The 15264-nt window shown below is 39.8% G+C and overlaps 1 protein-coding gene across 1 annotated transcript in view; it reads right to left on the bottom strand.

The window, feature by feature from the left end:
• LAMB1 (laminin subunit beta 1) overlaps positions 1 to 15264 on the bottom strand; it is a 61595-nt gene that overhangs the window by 26136 nt on the left and 20195 nt on the right. The window contains exons 10-20 of the mRNA XM_016126837.2: positions 14172 to 14360; positions 13732 to 13911; positions 13491 to 13603; positions 11809 to 11888; positions 4544 to 4679; positions 3122 to 3280; positions 2316 to 2443; positions 1993 to 2113; positions 1354 to 1558; positions 567 to 710; positions 139 to 370 (exon numbers count right to left, since the gene is read on the bottom strand). Coding sequence (XP_015982323.2) covers positions 139 to 370; positions 567 to 710; positions 1354 to 1558; positions 1993 to 2113; positions 2316 to 2443; positions 3122 to 3280; positions 4544 to 4679; positions 11809 to 11888; positions 13491 to 13603; positions 13732 to 13911; positions 14172 to 14360 — 1687 coding nt within the window. The remainder of the gene's footprint in view (positions 1 to 138; positions 371 to 566; positions 711 to 1353; positions 1559 to 1992; positions 2114 to 2315; positions 2444 to 3121; positions 3281 to 4543; positions 4680 to 11808; positions 11889 to 13490; positions 13604 to 13731; positions 13912 to 14171; positions 14361 to 15264) is intronic.

Here is a 15264-nt window from a genome sequence, read left to right as displayed (position 1 = left end):
GATAATACTGAGGTGGTCAGAAATGAATGAGGCATCTGGAGTCTGGAGGAGATTCATTCCATGATTTCCCTAAGATGCTATTTGCTCAGCCAAAAATGATCTCGTTTTCTTTACTTTCGAGAGGCCCCAGCCACTTACCTTTCACAGTTATGACCCGTGGTGTAGTCCTGGCAGCTCAAGCATTCTCCCGTCACTGAGTCACAGTCATCGGCATGACCATTGCACTGGCAGGGTTGGCAACTTGGAAAGCCCCAGTACCCGGGTAAGCACCGGTCACACTGCCGAGTATACACTCCCTGGAAACAGTGGCACTGTCCGGTGATGGGGTCGCAGAAAGCATTGACAGATCCTTGCAGATGGCACTCACAAGCTGAAGAGACGGGCAATCAGGGAACCACCTTGAGAAACTCATTAGACACAAACACACCCCTCACACCCAGCTCAGAGTACTCATGGGCTCGCATGATCAACTTCCAAAGTGAAGCACTGCCTCCGGAAGCTATGGAACCCATACCAGTATATCTCAGACAATCTGGATAAATACATTACGATTCTGATTAACCTACGTTTGCATCCACTGGGTCCAAAGCCAAAGGTGCCAGGAGCACATCTGTCGCAGGTTCTTCCAACCACGTTTGGCCGGCACTGGCACTGGCCTCCGTTGGGGTCACAGACAGAACTTAATGAGCCCTGAGGGTCACACTCACAAGCTGCAGGGGAAAGAGAGGCCAGAATTTGTGACATAGAGCAGCTGCTCCACCCAAAGAAACTGAGTACCTGGCCCATCTCTCCCCTTGGGCTCACCCCAATCCTTCCTCCTTTACTACCTGGGCTTACTCAGAATTCCCATGTAAAACAATCTTATTCCTATGATGAACTGGAGGGAAGCACCAGGAGACAGAGTTAGCAGATAAAAGCAATTTTTCTAGGAAGGTCGTTAAGATTTTTTCCCCTGGCTTTCAAAGCTCAAATATCACAGGACCTTAGACAAAAGCTTAGTGACCTCTGGGGGCTGGTCTGACCTTTCAAAGAGAAAAACAAATTTCAGTTACATGATGCTCCTCTGATACCACCCCAACTGCTGACTGTGCCTATGGAAATGCTGCATCCTCATGGACTGTTCCCCTAGTCATCTATTCTGTGCTTCTTGAGCATTGACTGCATTTGCAGTGGTGCTCTGTCAAAATGTATTCTTTAAAAAAATAAAGACAAACTGTAGTTGAGACACTATTTCCTTTGTGCTGACTGCCTAACACAGAACTATAAGGATGCCTTCTAACATATCTTGTGATGCCAAGTGTCCCCTTGACTCTCAAGAAAGAAGGAGCAGTAGCAGCTACAGTTAATACCTACCCAAGCCTGTCTGGTGTAACAAGGCAGAAATGCTAAAGATTATGTTTCTACAAACGTCAGTCATCGGCGTTTTTACAACACTTCTGCTATTCTCCAGACAGCGGTATCTCTGAAAGGTTTCCCAGGCACTGTTGGTGACTGACCCGTCTCCTGAACCTCCCACAGTGAAGATGTCCAGTGATTTACAGAATGGCATAAGAACAAGCTATAAAGAAACAAGAACAGCAAAGTATTCTTACCGTGAGTGGTGTCCTGTGTCACCAATTAAAACAAGTAAACATGTAAAAACCCAAAATGCTTATTTGACTCTTGAAAAGGAAAAATCAGATTCATGCAATAAACTTTCCCATTCTTAAAATATTCTTGCCAGAAAAAGCTTAGAGAGGCCCTACATAGTTTGATAGTTTCTAAAATGCCATTTTTAAGATACTTCGTATTTTCAGAAAGAATCAGATTGAGTAAATCCTTTTGAGAGAGTGGAGTTTTATTAAAATATATAAGCAAAGAAGCCTTGGAGGTAAGAAAAAATTATTCTGTCTAGCTTCTCAGTGTTAGCCCTCCACAAAATTCTCTGGGGAAGCAAAGGAACACTTTCCACCCAGCCTTCCCTGCACAGGTCAGAACTGACCTTGCACTTACTGAATCAATAAGTGTGTAGGGACTCTCCACACTGCTATCGGAGGTGTACTGGGGCAGCTCTAACCTGACCGTGTAGTTCACACCCTTCTCAAAGCACACGGGGCGTGGAAGGACGACATACCTGCCCCAGAATGAAAGAGAACAACAACAAAAGTCAAAGTTTACGTATCTAAATAATCAAAGCTGTATGCAGCTCATTCCGAAGGAAGAAAGTCAATAGTTAGAGTTTGGCTCTGGCTCCAAGATGGTAACTGTACAACTCACAAGGTAAGAGACCAGAAAAATTAATTTGCATATTAATTCTATTGAGCTATCACACTGACCTTGAGCCAGGAGATAAGGACACCACCTGGTTGTCATCATCAGGAACTGTGTTACCACATCGGCTGCTGGTTGGAATCTTCCCAGGTCGCTGCACCGTGATGACAGCCTTTTCCCAGTGATCAGGTAGCTAGAAAAAGAAACAATCAACCAAAAAGGCCATCCACACTGGTCCACTACAGCCTGTTTTTATAAAGATTCACCAAGTTTAAATGGAAAACACTTATTTGCATTTCCCTTCCCTCTACCATTTCCTCTGTTCTTGCCCGCCCCAGTTCTAGCCCTAATACTTGCCTCACCTGGACACTGAAACAGCTGCTCGCCCTGCCTCTCCCAACATCCCTTTCTCCTTCTTAAAATACAGCTCAGAGTGACATCTCCCTGCTCAAAACCTTTCAATAGCTTCCTCTCAATATGGAGTCCAACTTCATTTACTGATCCTGGCATTTTTCCTGAAAGCATGTCCAACCATATCCCTTAACTATTTATGTGGAACGGCTCTCAAAACACTTTCCTCTTCTCTGCTCATGCTATTCCTGACTTCCTCTTGTATCAAAATTTCTTTATGTTTAAAACTTATATCTGATTCTTTGAAACATTTTGGTAGCCCTTGGCCCAGCCCAGCTGGTATGAACCTCTCATCTTCCATCACTGTTCATATCTCTGTTCTTATACTTTCCAACTTTGGCCTCTTACTACAGTTTGGGGAATGTCTGTTTCTGGGCAATGGAGGCTGTAAGGGCAATGGGAGGATCTCAGACATTCTTGTCACCACCTTGGTTCTCAGTAAGATTAAGTGTCTAATTACCTGTGGCTCATAGCGAATTAGGATGTCGTACTCCATGGAATATGGTATGTTGTCAATGAAAAACTCCAAATAAGCCCCTTCGGGCACTTGGACAAAGCCCGCTCCAGTCCAGGAAGGAATCCGGTCCTGCACATACAGCCTCTCCACGATGCTGACCCCCTGAGGACAAGGAGACAGTCAGGCTTTCTCGGACATGCAATTCAATTAAATAAAGCAATCAAAAGTCCAGAACTGTAGATATTATACCTATGTTTTGTAGTCACGTTTTCCCAGTAGACTGTAAAAAGTTTTTGGTATATAAATAGCAAATTGGTTTCTTTTTAGTTTTGTGGTCAAAGTAATCTTGGGACATTGGACATGGGATTCAAAAGCCTAGGGCAGACTTTCTGTGATGTAGCCATGGGAATGAGCATAAAGGAAGGAGAGAGAACATCCCAAATGCTGTTGTAAGTGACCCTAGGAGTGACGAGGTATTTCACAGACTTTCTACAAGGTTAGTCCAATATCTAGTGGATTTATTTCTGTCTATCATTCTCAGCAGCATTTGTTTCAAGCTCCAAGTATAAGAGAAGAAACTCAATATGGTCATGAAAACTACCAGTGAGTTCATTCTGTCACTGAGATTGAGAATTGACCAATCTGAGTTGCTTAACTCTAGTATGCACTTGAGTTTGTTCACAGGGTTATATATAATACCTGTGATTAGTTGTCTCCAAAAACTGAGGCCTTCATTCCCTGTATGTGTGTGTGAGAGCCTTTACCCATTAAGGGGTGAGACCTATGCAACCTTGCCCTTGACTCTGGTCTGGCCTTATGACCAAAAAAACATAAGAAAATGACTTTCTGAAATGTCTGAGCTCAGACTTTGAGACTGAGCAGTTTTGTCCTTCTTAGAGCTAAACACCATGCTGGAAGTCTCACAATCCCGGCCCCACCATCCTGTGAGGAAGCTCAGGGTAGCTGCTTGGTGAAGTCTCACAGAAAAAAATGCCCAGCCAGCTGCCAGCTGCCTCAACCATCAGTGCTGAAGTGCCAGACATACATTTTAAGCCATCAAATTTGGGGATGGCTTGTTACATGGCAATGGAAAAATTAAACCATATTTTCTCTAAGTATTTACTAGATCAACAATAACGTTGGAGCTTAAGTAGAGAGAAGAATGGAAGAAGAAAAACCCAAGAAAACCAAACCCTCTTTTCCCAAACACCAAAAGCCTTATTAGTGAATGTTCCAAAGTCTCTTTCAGAGTTATAGATTTACTTAGCTTCAAATATGATTGTTCTCAGAAAGGCATACTACTGATGCTTACTTTGGGCTTACTGACAGAATACTTCCTACATGGTCTGTTTACAAAATGTGTATATGCCATTGACTGCCCCCTAAACACTGCTCTATCAACCTGTCAAGCACTCCTCTACTTACAGGCCCAAAGTTGGCTTCTTCTGCTTCATAGATATAGTGATCCAAGGTGGTGAAATAGTAACCAGGTTCCACTTCATTGCACTGACGTCCGATCATGTGGGGTCGACACGAGCACTGGCCTGACTCAGCGGAGCAGCTGCAAGGAGGTCCCGGAGCTGGGTCAGCTGTGCTCGGCACTTATGAAGGAGCCCCCCAGATACAGCTGTACATTTGCCATTAAACATTAAGTGGGGTGAAATTTTCGGGGGGAGAGGGAGGTCTTGTTTTCTTTGGAAAATAAGTACATGAAAAAAATATTCCAATGAATGAATCCCAATCTCTGAAATTGAAAGCTCTGCATGACCTGGTATTTTACTTTTATCTCCATTGCCTTCTCTTTACTATGCTCCATCTACACCACACTGGGGCTTTCTATAAATATCACAAGTGTCCTTCCTTTGGTATCTTGTAATTTTTGCTTATTTGCCTTATTTCCAACCGCAACCCCTTTGCTGGGTCTCAGACCCAAATATCTAACTTCGAGAAGGTCAGTTCCAACTTAGATGTCCCAGGGGTTAACGACAGATCCAGAAGGTAGCACTCAACCCCTCTCATGTTCTCTCCTGGGGAGAAGACACTCGCACTGAGTCAGCAAAGTCAGAGACCTGGAAGTTACCCTCCAGATTCCTTCTTTCTAACCAGTCGGAGATCAACTTCTGTGATTTCACCTCCTCATATATTGAGTGTCTCTTCCCCCTTTCCATGGGCTATACCAGGTCTTTCTTCCTTCTCTCACAGTAAAAGGAGTTATGGTCTGCTAATTGGTATCTTTGTTGCCAGTCTTCCAACTTCCCAACTTAAACCACCATCCCCACAGAGCTACCCAAATGAACTTACCTGAGATGCATTAACCATATCCCTTCCTGCCACACTGGCCTTGGGGAGGCGCAACAGGACTTCCAGAATCTGGCCTTTCTCTGCTTTTCCAGTGCATCTCTCTCTACCTCTCCAACCACACTGAACTACTTAAAATTTCTCAACTGGACTGGGTGATTCATGACCCCTTCCCTTTGCTTATGTTGTTTTTATAGTCTGGAATGTCTTTCTCCTTGATTCATCCAGCAAAGATCTTTTTTCTAGGCTGAGCTCACACATGATTCCTGCTCTGGTATTTCCTGACCATCAAGTCCTCACTCCATAGGATGAACGAACCATCTCTTTTATGCTACTACCTACTTGTGTAAGAAATGATGTATTCACATCTACAACAAAGCTTGTCAAGAAATAGGTGTTTGTTGAAATTGAGGCACTGTATCTTCAAATTCTACTTATTTTTCAAAGCCCAGATCAACTTTCATCCCTTTCATTAAGTTTCATTTGGTTCCTTCCCTCTACCAGTTTTAAGTGGTGCTTCCTGAGGCTTCAATTGTTCCTTATCTGTATTGTTAAGATATTTATTGCCTTCTCTCTGGTATCTAACATCCTGTAGCCAATTTCCAGAGGAGGAAAGTTTGTTCCACTTAGGATCCAGGCCTCTTTGGGCACAGTACCCAAAAAAGCCATTTTCAAAAATCCAAGCATCAGACATTAAATCATATGGACATGAAGAAAAATCCTTCTTTCTTTCCCAGATGTTTACAGAGGGAACAAATATGTGAAACACTAACCACCAAAAAAGAAAACAACTAGATTCTTCACATGCTATCACTAGAGAATAAGCAGATAAAACTGAGGTGTGGCCTTTTATCTGCAGCCCAATTCTAAAGAAGAAATAATGCAGGAGAATCTGATCAGGTGAAAGGATTTCCTTTAACATCAGCCCTGGCAATTACTCCTCTTTGTGGACACAGAATTTACACTAGGCGTGGCTCCAATTCAACAGTCATTCCTTTAATGAACTCATTCTTGTGGCTTTACTTGTCCCTGTGTAGATGGCCCTCACATCTACAGCTCTTAGCTCTCACAGAGCTGTGCTCTGGTTGTACATTTCCAGACATGAATGGGACATTTCCATGGTTTGCCAAGGTGTCATCTCTAATTTATCTTGTCCTAAATTGCTCATTGCCTCTTAACACTCACTGGCTTCTTCAGCTATTTCCATCAGCAGATTTTAAATTCTTCCGATGTTGTAGGTGAGACATAACCGTCCCTTTCCTTTATCCTTAATGTCCAAGTCTTATTTCAAGATGATTCTCAACCAGCAGTCTCCTCTCATTGTCACTGTCACTGTCACTATCCTAGTTGGTACGTTGTCATTACATACCTATTACTCTAGCAACCTCTCAAACTGAGCTCTCAAGCTCTTCTGTCCCCTCTGTCCAGCCAGTGCATCCTGTCTACACTGCAAAACCAGTTTCCCTATAGCACTGCTTGCATCATTTCACAAAAATACATGATTGTTTCTTCTTATTTTATTATATCACGTCATGATGTCTCTGCCTGGTTTCCAGCAGCTTCTATAATCCATACTCTGAAACATAAACTGCTTCTTTTTTTGGTGCCTGCCCTTTGTTTTCAGATGAGCCACACTCCTCATAGTCTTCTACAAACATTTACTGAGTAAATCAAATATTGGCCCTTGAAGCTGTGCTTTCTGGTGTCAATAACTCACACATTTTAGTTCATTGTCAACTTTTTCTGGATGAATCTTTACTTCCTTGGTAAAGTCCATTATTTCTGTCTAAATGATAAAGAGAATAATGGAGGGAAACATAGTCCCTGTCTGAAAGAATTTACAATCTGCTGGGGAGATAAACAATAGAACAAATGACTCATGCAACAAATTGAAATGCTGTCAGAGCTATAAGCAAAGTATTATGGGCACAGAGAAACACATTGTTCACCTGATTAAGAGCAGCATCATGAAAGAGGAGGCTTTGAAGGTTGCAGAGGATCTTGACAGGTTGAGAGAGGATAGGAATGATAAGAGCAAAGATGGATAATGGAGAAATGTAAGCAGAGATGGTCAAGATCAGGCCAGATCTTGACCTTGACACACATTCTCTATGCCTTCACCAGTCTTCTTCCTCTCAGCCGGAAGGCCCTTCTCCCCACCTGTCACGCCTCTCAAACCTCACTCATCCAAGCTCAAATCCTACCTCCTCTACAGTGAGACAAAAGATTTATTACATGTAATCTTTTCTGTGTTCAAGTAAAAATCATAGTGGGTAGAAATGGTACACGAGTTTATATGTCCCTCACACAAATTTTCCTGTAACTAGATACAGATTCAATGCATTGGATCAGTAAGGGAGAATAATGATTAAAGATAAAACAAATCAGGCCCTGTGGTAGGTAGAATAATGGGCTCCAAAGGTGTCCATGGTCTCATCGCCCAAATCTGTGGCACAGGGACTGATGTGATTAAGGTTAAGGACCTTGAGATGTGAGAGTATCCTGGATTATCAGATGGACCCAATCAAGTCAGATGAGTTCTTAAAAGTGAAAGAGGAAAGCATAAAGTGGGTCAAAGACGTGAAATGAGTAAAATTTGACCTATGGTTGTTAGCTTTGAGGACAAAAGAAAGAAGCCATGAGTCAAAGGATGTGGGCAGCCATGAGATGCTTGCCAAGAGCCAGCAGGAAAATAGAAACCTCATCCTATGACTGAAAATCAGCAGGAAACAGATTCTCCCCTAGAGCCTTAAGATAGAAACATGGTCTGGTCCTACCAACAGCTTGATTTTAGTCCAGGGAGACCTTATCTGACACAAAGAACTGTAATATAATAAATTTATTTGTTTTAGGGCACTAAGTTGTGATAATTTACTACGGCAGCAATAGAAAACTAATACAAGCCCTATTTTTTCTCGGTGGGTGAAGACTAAGATTATTTTTTAAAAACACAGATTTCTTATAAATATAGAACTTAGCAACATGTTTAAAAATTCTCTTGGAAGGAAAATTATTTATCATTTAAATAGTGATGAGCAGAGTAAATGCTGTACAGTTTCAACTTTTCTCTATTACTAAGAAATCAGGGGGAAAAATAAAAGGATGAAAAACATTATTCATACAAATCACCACTCTGCTCAACAGTGATTTTGCCTCTAAAATTCTGATTACGAATTAGAGTTGGTTTTATATTGATTAACAGTAAGCACTATCCATGTTATCCAGAGTAGCCCCACTCCCCAAACTAGGATACTTTCTTAAGGGGTAGGAGCTGTTCTCTATAATCCTTCTATGTTCCGTTACCATATAATTAACAGAGGGTTAGACACCATAATCATTCAATACACTAATGAAAACAGGTATTAATTTCTGTTCTTGTCCCAAGTATAATACATTTCAGTTCCTCATTTATTGAGCATCAGCAAGGCCCACTGTGCTAGGAATGAAAGGACATGCAAAAACAAGTAAGACACAATCTCTGTCCAAAGAGACCTTTCAAATACGAACAGCTATAATACAAAGTCCAGTAAAATAAGTGCTAAAAGAGATGCAGAAGTAATGTGCTGTTGAAACATCAAAGGAGGACTGGGAACTTCAGTCTAGGAAGCTAGAAGTCTTCAAAAAAGTGGTGGTGGGTTCCAAGCCAGATATCAAAGTCCTAAATTAAATGATGAAATGATTTTGAAGGATTATGTAAAGATTTTTGTATTTTTCAGTGTTTTTAAAACATTTACAAGTAGGATTTACCTAGCAACCATGCTTATTTATTTGTTAAAGCAGGTTATCTGGTGGGCAAAGCTTCATTGAGTTACATAATTTACATTAAGTTTTACCTCCTGAGAATGTCCAAAAGTTCAGATTAGCTGTCAACATAATATACATGGATTACTAAATTTATATTGTTTTATAAAAATCCATTTGGCTTATTATATAAAACATTTAAAAAGTTTTTCCACTTCACATGATTTTTACACTTAATTCTGTCCCTGGCCAAAGTAACTGAGGAATGTTTGGGCATCACATTTAGATCACCTCTCCTAAGGAGTGCATATTTAGTTTCTATATTTTAAAAATCTTTTGTTTCTTAAATTCTTTAGCTCAGTCAACATTTATTCAATACCTACAATGTGTCCAAGATAAAGCAAAGGAATATTATCAAGTAGAAGATATTTATGAGTGGTTGTAACACATTGTTCATTCAGTATTTCCTGAGCTTTCTCCAAGTAGAATCAGTGCTTCTGAAGACGGCGCCTCCACCATCCCTCCAGGGCTCTGAGAGAATGCTTATGAGGGAAACTCTGAAAAGGATCATCACTATGAAACACTGTAGTCACAGGGTTAGGGGCATCTGTAAAATTCTTTTTTGCCATCAGTGACGTCAAAAGATAGAAAGTCTTAACAATCATGCCAGAGCGATCAAATTACCTGCTTTAAAATCTTCACTAAAAATTTTTGCTTCACAAACTCTTTTAATTAGCACATTCTGATTTTTGGAAATTTTTGCAAGAGAGACTTGGGGCAACCTAGGGAATGTGTGTGAGTAGATTTAGAGACAGGAAGTGTGTATGGAATAGAGAAAAAGAAGGGAGTGTAAGTAATAGAAAGCATTTAGAGTAAAGGAACATTGGACCTTCCTGAGTTTATGATGTAATTTGGAGAATTATGGATGCCATTTTCATATGATTATGAAGAATTTTAGGTGTGATTACAGCTTTGAATTAAGGAATCAGTTACTAAAGGAATCAGCATGTGTTCTGGGAGTCACAAAGAAAAGTCAGAGAAGAGTCCCTAAGCAGCTGGCAGTTTGCCTTTCTGCCCTGCTTGTATAGAATTAGTCTTTCTCCTCCTCTGGAGGTTTCCTAAGAACAGACACTCACAGTGCAGTTTCGGAGGCTATACACTGTACTGAATTTACCACATGATCTGGAGTAAGACAAACTTGAATGCAGAGGCCAAAGGTAACATGTTCTTGCTGCCTAAAATCTCCTTCCTGCCCAGCAGACTACTATGGTGTTGGAAATAATCTTATGGGGGAGTCAGTTCCTGAGCACAGAAGGCTCGCTCAGCGAATTCAGCACGCTCTCTTCGGGAAGACTCAGGGTCACAGGGAAACACCTGGTGTCCTCCCGGCAGTCACTCACACCGTCTTCACCAGATGCTCTGAATCTGATCGTGTAACCAACACAGACCAAAACTCTCTTTAACTCAAAGGTGGTCAATTAAACTCTAACAAATTTAAAATCTTGCCAAATGTGCGTTATAATTTCTCGTAGAGCTTCATGTCTCATCGATTCAAAGAATACCAATTTATTTAAGTCATTAAAAGTCATTATATGTAATTTTCATTAATAAGCTTGGAAAGCGAAAAAAAAAGATTCTTTATACAAATCAAAATATGAGTTCATTTTTAATCTTTTAGAATGATGAAAAATAAAATGTTTGTTGATACCAACTTCTGGTAGGAATAGACAAAAAGGTACTTTTATAACTAGGTGGCAGAAAAATAAACTAACACAATCTGTCTGCAGGACAATCTGACATTCTCTATTAAAATAAAAAAATGTACATCTAGTTGACTTAGTGATTCCATCATTGGGAACCTAATCTATAGATACATCTACAAACATTCATCAAGATATATCTACAAGGACATTTATTCACTGAAACATTTTTAAAGAGAAGAAAACTTTAAATAAATAAATATATAGCACTTTTACATGACAGAATACAAAAAAAGGGAGAGGGAGTAGATGAATACACACTGATACAAAAAAAATCTCTATATTAAAAAAAAGGCAAGTTGCAGAATAATATGTAACATGTATTACTTTAATTTTCAAAAAATGGCAGTGAGGCAAAGTGGAAACTAATGGGCTATTTTTTTTCTTTGCACTTGCCTGTTAAAAAATAAAACCTAACATGTTATTTTAAAAGAAATTAGAGGAAAGAAATTGTAATTTTTAACAGATACTCTGAGCACTATTATTAACTTCTAGAGAGATATAAGAAACTGTTAACAGTGGCAATTCTTGGCAATGGAACTTTGGGGGAGAAAGGGCAGGACACCTATCATAACCATTTGTTTTTTAAAAAAATTATGGGTATATATTGCTTCCATAATTTAAAAAACTACTGTAAAGTAAAAGTACAAAAACAAGTAATAGCAACACTATTAAAACCAAGAAACATAAATATACTAGAAGGTTTCAAAGCTATCTCTTGGAATGAATAAATCTTTGAAAACACTGAGACCAAGTGATTATCAGGCACTCAAACCAAAAGTGAATATACTTCCTATGTCTTCTTCAGAGACTGAATGTCACTTCACCTAAGGGTCATGAGAGCTTTCCCAGGTGACTGCGTTACAAGGGTGTAAGTGAATCTTCACTCACCTATTGTTTAAGGCTCCCCCAAGGTCACAGTCACAAGGTCGACATCCATCCAAATCATTGCTTAAGCCCCAGTGTTCTGGCTGTAGAACAGAAGATTAAAGCATCTAAAAGTGGGTTCCTGTATTACATAATAGACTCAGCAAGAAACAAGTTATAGCACGTTTTGGCTGTTCCACTGAACATTCATTTGCACTGTGAAAGTAGAAAGCCTACAGAAGAAATGAGTACAAATATTTTGAAATAAAGAAATCTAAGCGGCAGGTCACTGCGATCAGAGAGAGTTACATATGAGCACATGGTAACACCAGATCAGAGCAGTTTCTCTGCCCTGCAAATAGCCTGAATCCAATAACAACCATGAGAAGGTGGCAAAGATACCAATTTTCATTAGAATGACCCTAGTAGTAGGAGAATGTTGGCAAATATTCGGCAGGCTTTTAGATTTTTCCTAAGTTCAGTCTGTCAAAAATTTTAAAAGCTCTTCAAGGATTTGCCTGTTTGGAAACATAGCCTAAAGCAAGAACTGTTTCACAACTGAAATGTGAGGAGATCACCAAGTTCTGAAGACACTAGAGAAAGAAATAAGAAGAAACAGGGCAGAATCTATAGAAGGGAAATCTCTTCGCACCTCAACATATACGTATTTCCTAATGAGCGATAAAAACCAGGTTCACCCATTTAAATCAGACTTCCAGAAATTTACTTTAAGAATCTATCAGGATATATGCAAGTATGCATATTTAGTGATCATAAATATAGTTTGGGTTCAAGTAGACTTCCTTTCTCATATTATAAAAGCAATCATAACAATGTTATGAGATATAGAATAATTTTAAAATGTTACTCTCATAATTATTTTACCTGGAATCACTACAGTGAACTTTCTGGTGTATTTCCTTCCAGATTTTGTTTTTCTTGATGAAATTTTTTCCTACATTATCAAGATACTACTCATATTCTGAGTATTTTTTATGCCTGCATCAGCATTTCCTCATGTTACTGTAATTTTCAGTGGCAACCAAATATCACACTGTATAGAAGCCCACAGATTTACTTAACTATTTTTCTTATTGTTGCTTCTAAGTTTTTTGCTATGATTAATAAAATATGCAATGACTTATTGGGTGATCACTTAATAAGGCATATCAATGTCTAATTGTTATGTTGTCCACCTGAGTCAACTGTAATTGAAAAATAAATTTTAAAAAAAATTGCAATGAGTCTTCTGGTGAATACATCTTAGTCTGACTTTCTGATTATTAGGTAGAGCCCCAGAAGTGTGATTACTGGGTCAAAGGGTATGCACATTTCTACAGGCTACTGATACGTACCTCCAAAATGCTTTTCAAAAAGTATGAAACAATTTGGATTTCCATCAACAGCTTATAAGTACCAGCCCCTCATTTTGTCCTAATAGTCAGCATTCCCACTTTTTAAAACTTTTGTTAATTTTGTCTGTAAAAATGGTATGTCACTGTGGTCTTCTTTTATGATTCTAACAGCGATGGTGAATATCTTGTCAAAATTATTCATTAGTAATTCCTCTTTTGTAAAGTATCTACTCATGACTTTTAATATTTATATATAAGGGTGATGGTAGAATTTACAATAGCAAAAAGCATTCTCTATTAAAACATGTCATATTCACAAACTACACACCCATGTAATCAGGATTTACCTACCAGACACTGGTCACAATGCTGTCCAGTCACCAGACGTTTACAGTAGCAGTAACCCCTCTCGGAGTCACAAGGATTCCCACCAGGGATTGTTCCCAGAGGATTGCAAGCACAAGCTTTATTAAAGAGAACACAAAGTAAAGAAATATAAACCAAAGGCATCTGAAGTGGTAGTCTGGATTTAGAATTGCAAAGTAAAATGGGAATTATGAGAACTCCTAAACTTTTCAACAAATATACTTACATTTACAACCAAATGGATCTTTGGCACTTAAACTGTAGAAGCCTTCTTTACAAATATCACAATGTTCTCCTTCCACGTATAATTTACACCGACACTGACCAGCAATGAGGCCAGCAGAAAAATCAGTGTAACTGTCACAGATTCCCCCATTCTCAGAACCAGCTGGGTGACAGGTACATTCTACAAAGAATGAAAACCACCAGGTGACATGATGTATGTTTGTATAAATACATATATTCCTTTCCGCCAAATGGCACAAAAACAAGACTAAAAAAGGCTAGACTACCAAATTCCACTCCCAGCATCCTGCATAGTAGAGAAAATAATGCTGGGTCTGATGGCCATACTATGAGTTCTGAAAGAAGGATGGTAACTATCAGACTATTCAAACTGAAAGATGACATAAGATAGGTCCCACCTCATGACCTTTTCCCACGTACGTTCACAGAAATTAGGATCTCGGATGTCCCTCTCCGGGTGTTGGTAGTAAAATGGCTTGCACTGCTCACAGTTGCGTCCCATTGTGTTGTGCTGACAGTCATCACACACTCCTCCACTGATGTTTCCAGTAGCTAAGTAGACTGCCATGTCAAAGTGGCATGAGCTGGCATGTTCATTGCAGTTACACTCTGCATGACAAGACCAACGTCAAGAAAAGCCTTTTAAATCTATTTATCAATGGAGGCTGGGATTGGTAGGAAGGAAGCTTATTTTGGGAAGCAGGGACAAAAGTTCAGGCAAAACAGCAATTAACATGAAAGTACCTGTGGTGAAAAAAGACACATTCACTTATGATATCAGCTTAAATCCTAAATCATGCTGGAAACCTTCAAAGTGTGAACTTTATAAAAGAAATTCAATAATTTGCCCTCTTTGGAAGAGAATGGGCTATAAAAAGTCAAAAACCTTCAGGGAAAGTCTCCTTGGAAGCTTATTGACATGAAGGCTGTCATTGTGTGGAGGGTTCCTTTGGGTCCTGCTCAAGGTGGGATGGAGAAATATCACTTTGGAGGATTTTCTAGGCAGCATGTTCCTAGAAAAGCCTTTTTGGGCTGCTAGCTTTGAGGAATGTGGTAGGAAAGGCCTGATTCCCCTCCTCTCCATTCCCACCACCACAGTCGGCCAGGCTCTTCTCTGAGAATTATGGTCTGCTTAACAGCCATCCAGCCAGGTTGAGTACAGTCTATTCCTCTTCTAGCCTATTTGGCAGAGTCATTTTGGTGTAACCAAGCTTTAGTCATCTCACTCTCATGGTCAACTGTCTACATGGATTCCTTTTATCTTCTCACAATAAGGCTTAACTCAGCTTGGTTTTCATGGGGCTCTACCCTCTAGCCTGATCTGTATCCCCCTGTAACACTATGTCCTGTACAGAGGGCCTGTGTCTTATCTGCTGATGTATCCTCAGTATCTAGCAGAGTATTACTCTTGATATATTGATTGAATTAAACTTTGGGATCATCTCCCAGCAGACTATGGTGGTCACAAGAATGTCCTTGGGGCCTTGTGCTAAATGTTGTTCTCCTTACCTGA

The sequence above is a fragment of the Rousettus aegyptiacus genome, unplaced genomic scaffold (genome assembly GCF_014176215.1).
Source record: "Rousettus aegyptiacus isolate mRouAeg1 unplaced genomic scaffold, mRouAeg1.p scaffold_m13_p_13, whole genome shotgun sequence".
In the NCBI taxonomy this organism is placed as follows: Eukaryota; Metazoa; Chordata; class Mammalia; order Chiroptera; family Pteropodidae; genus Rousettus; species Rousettus aegyptiacus.
This window is presented reverse-complemented; position numbering and strand designations above follow the sequence as displayed.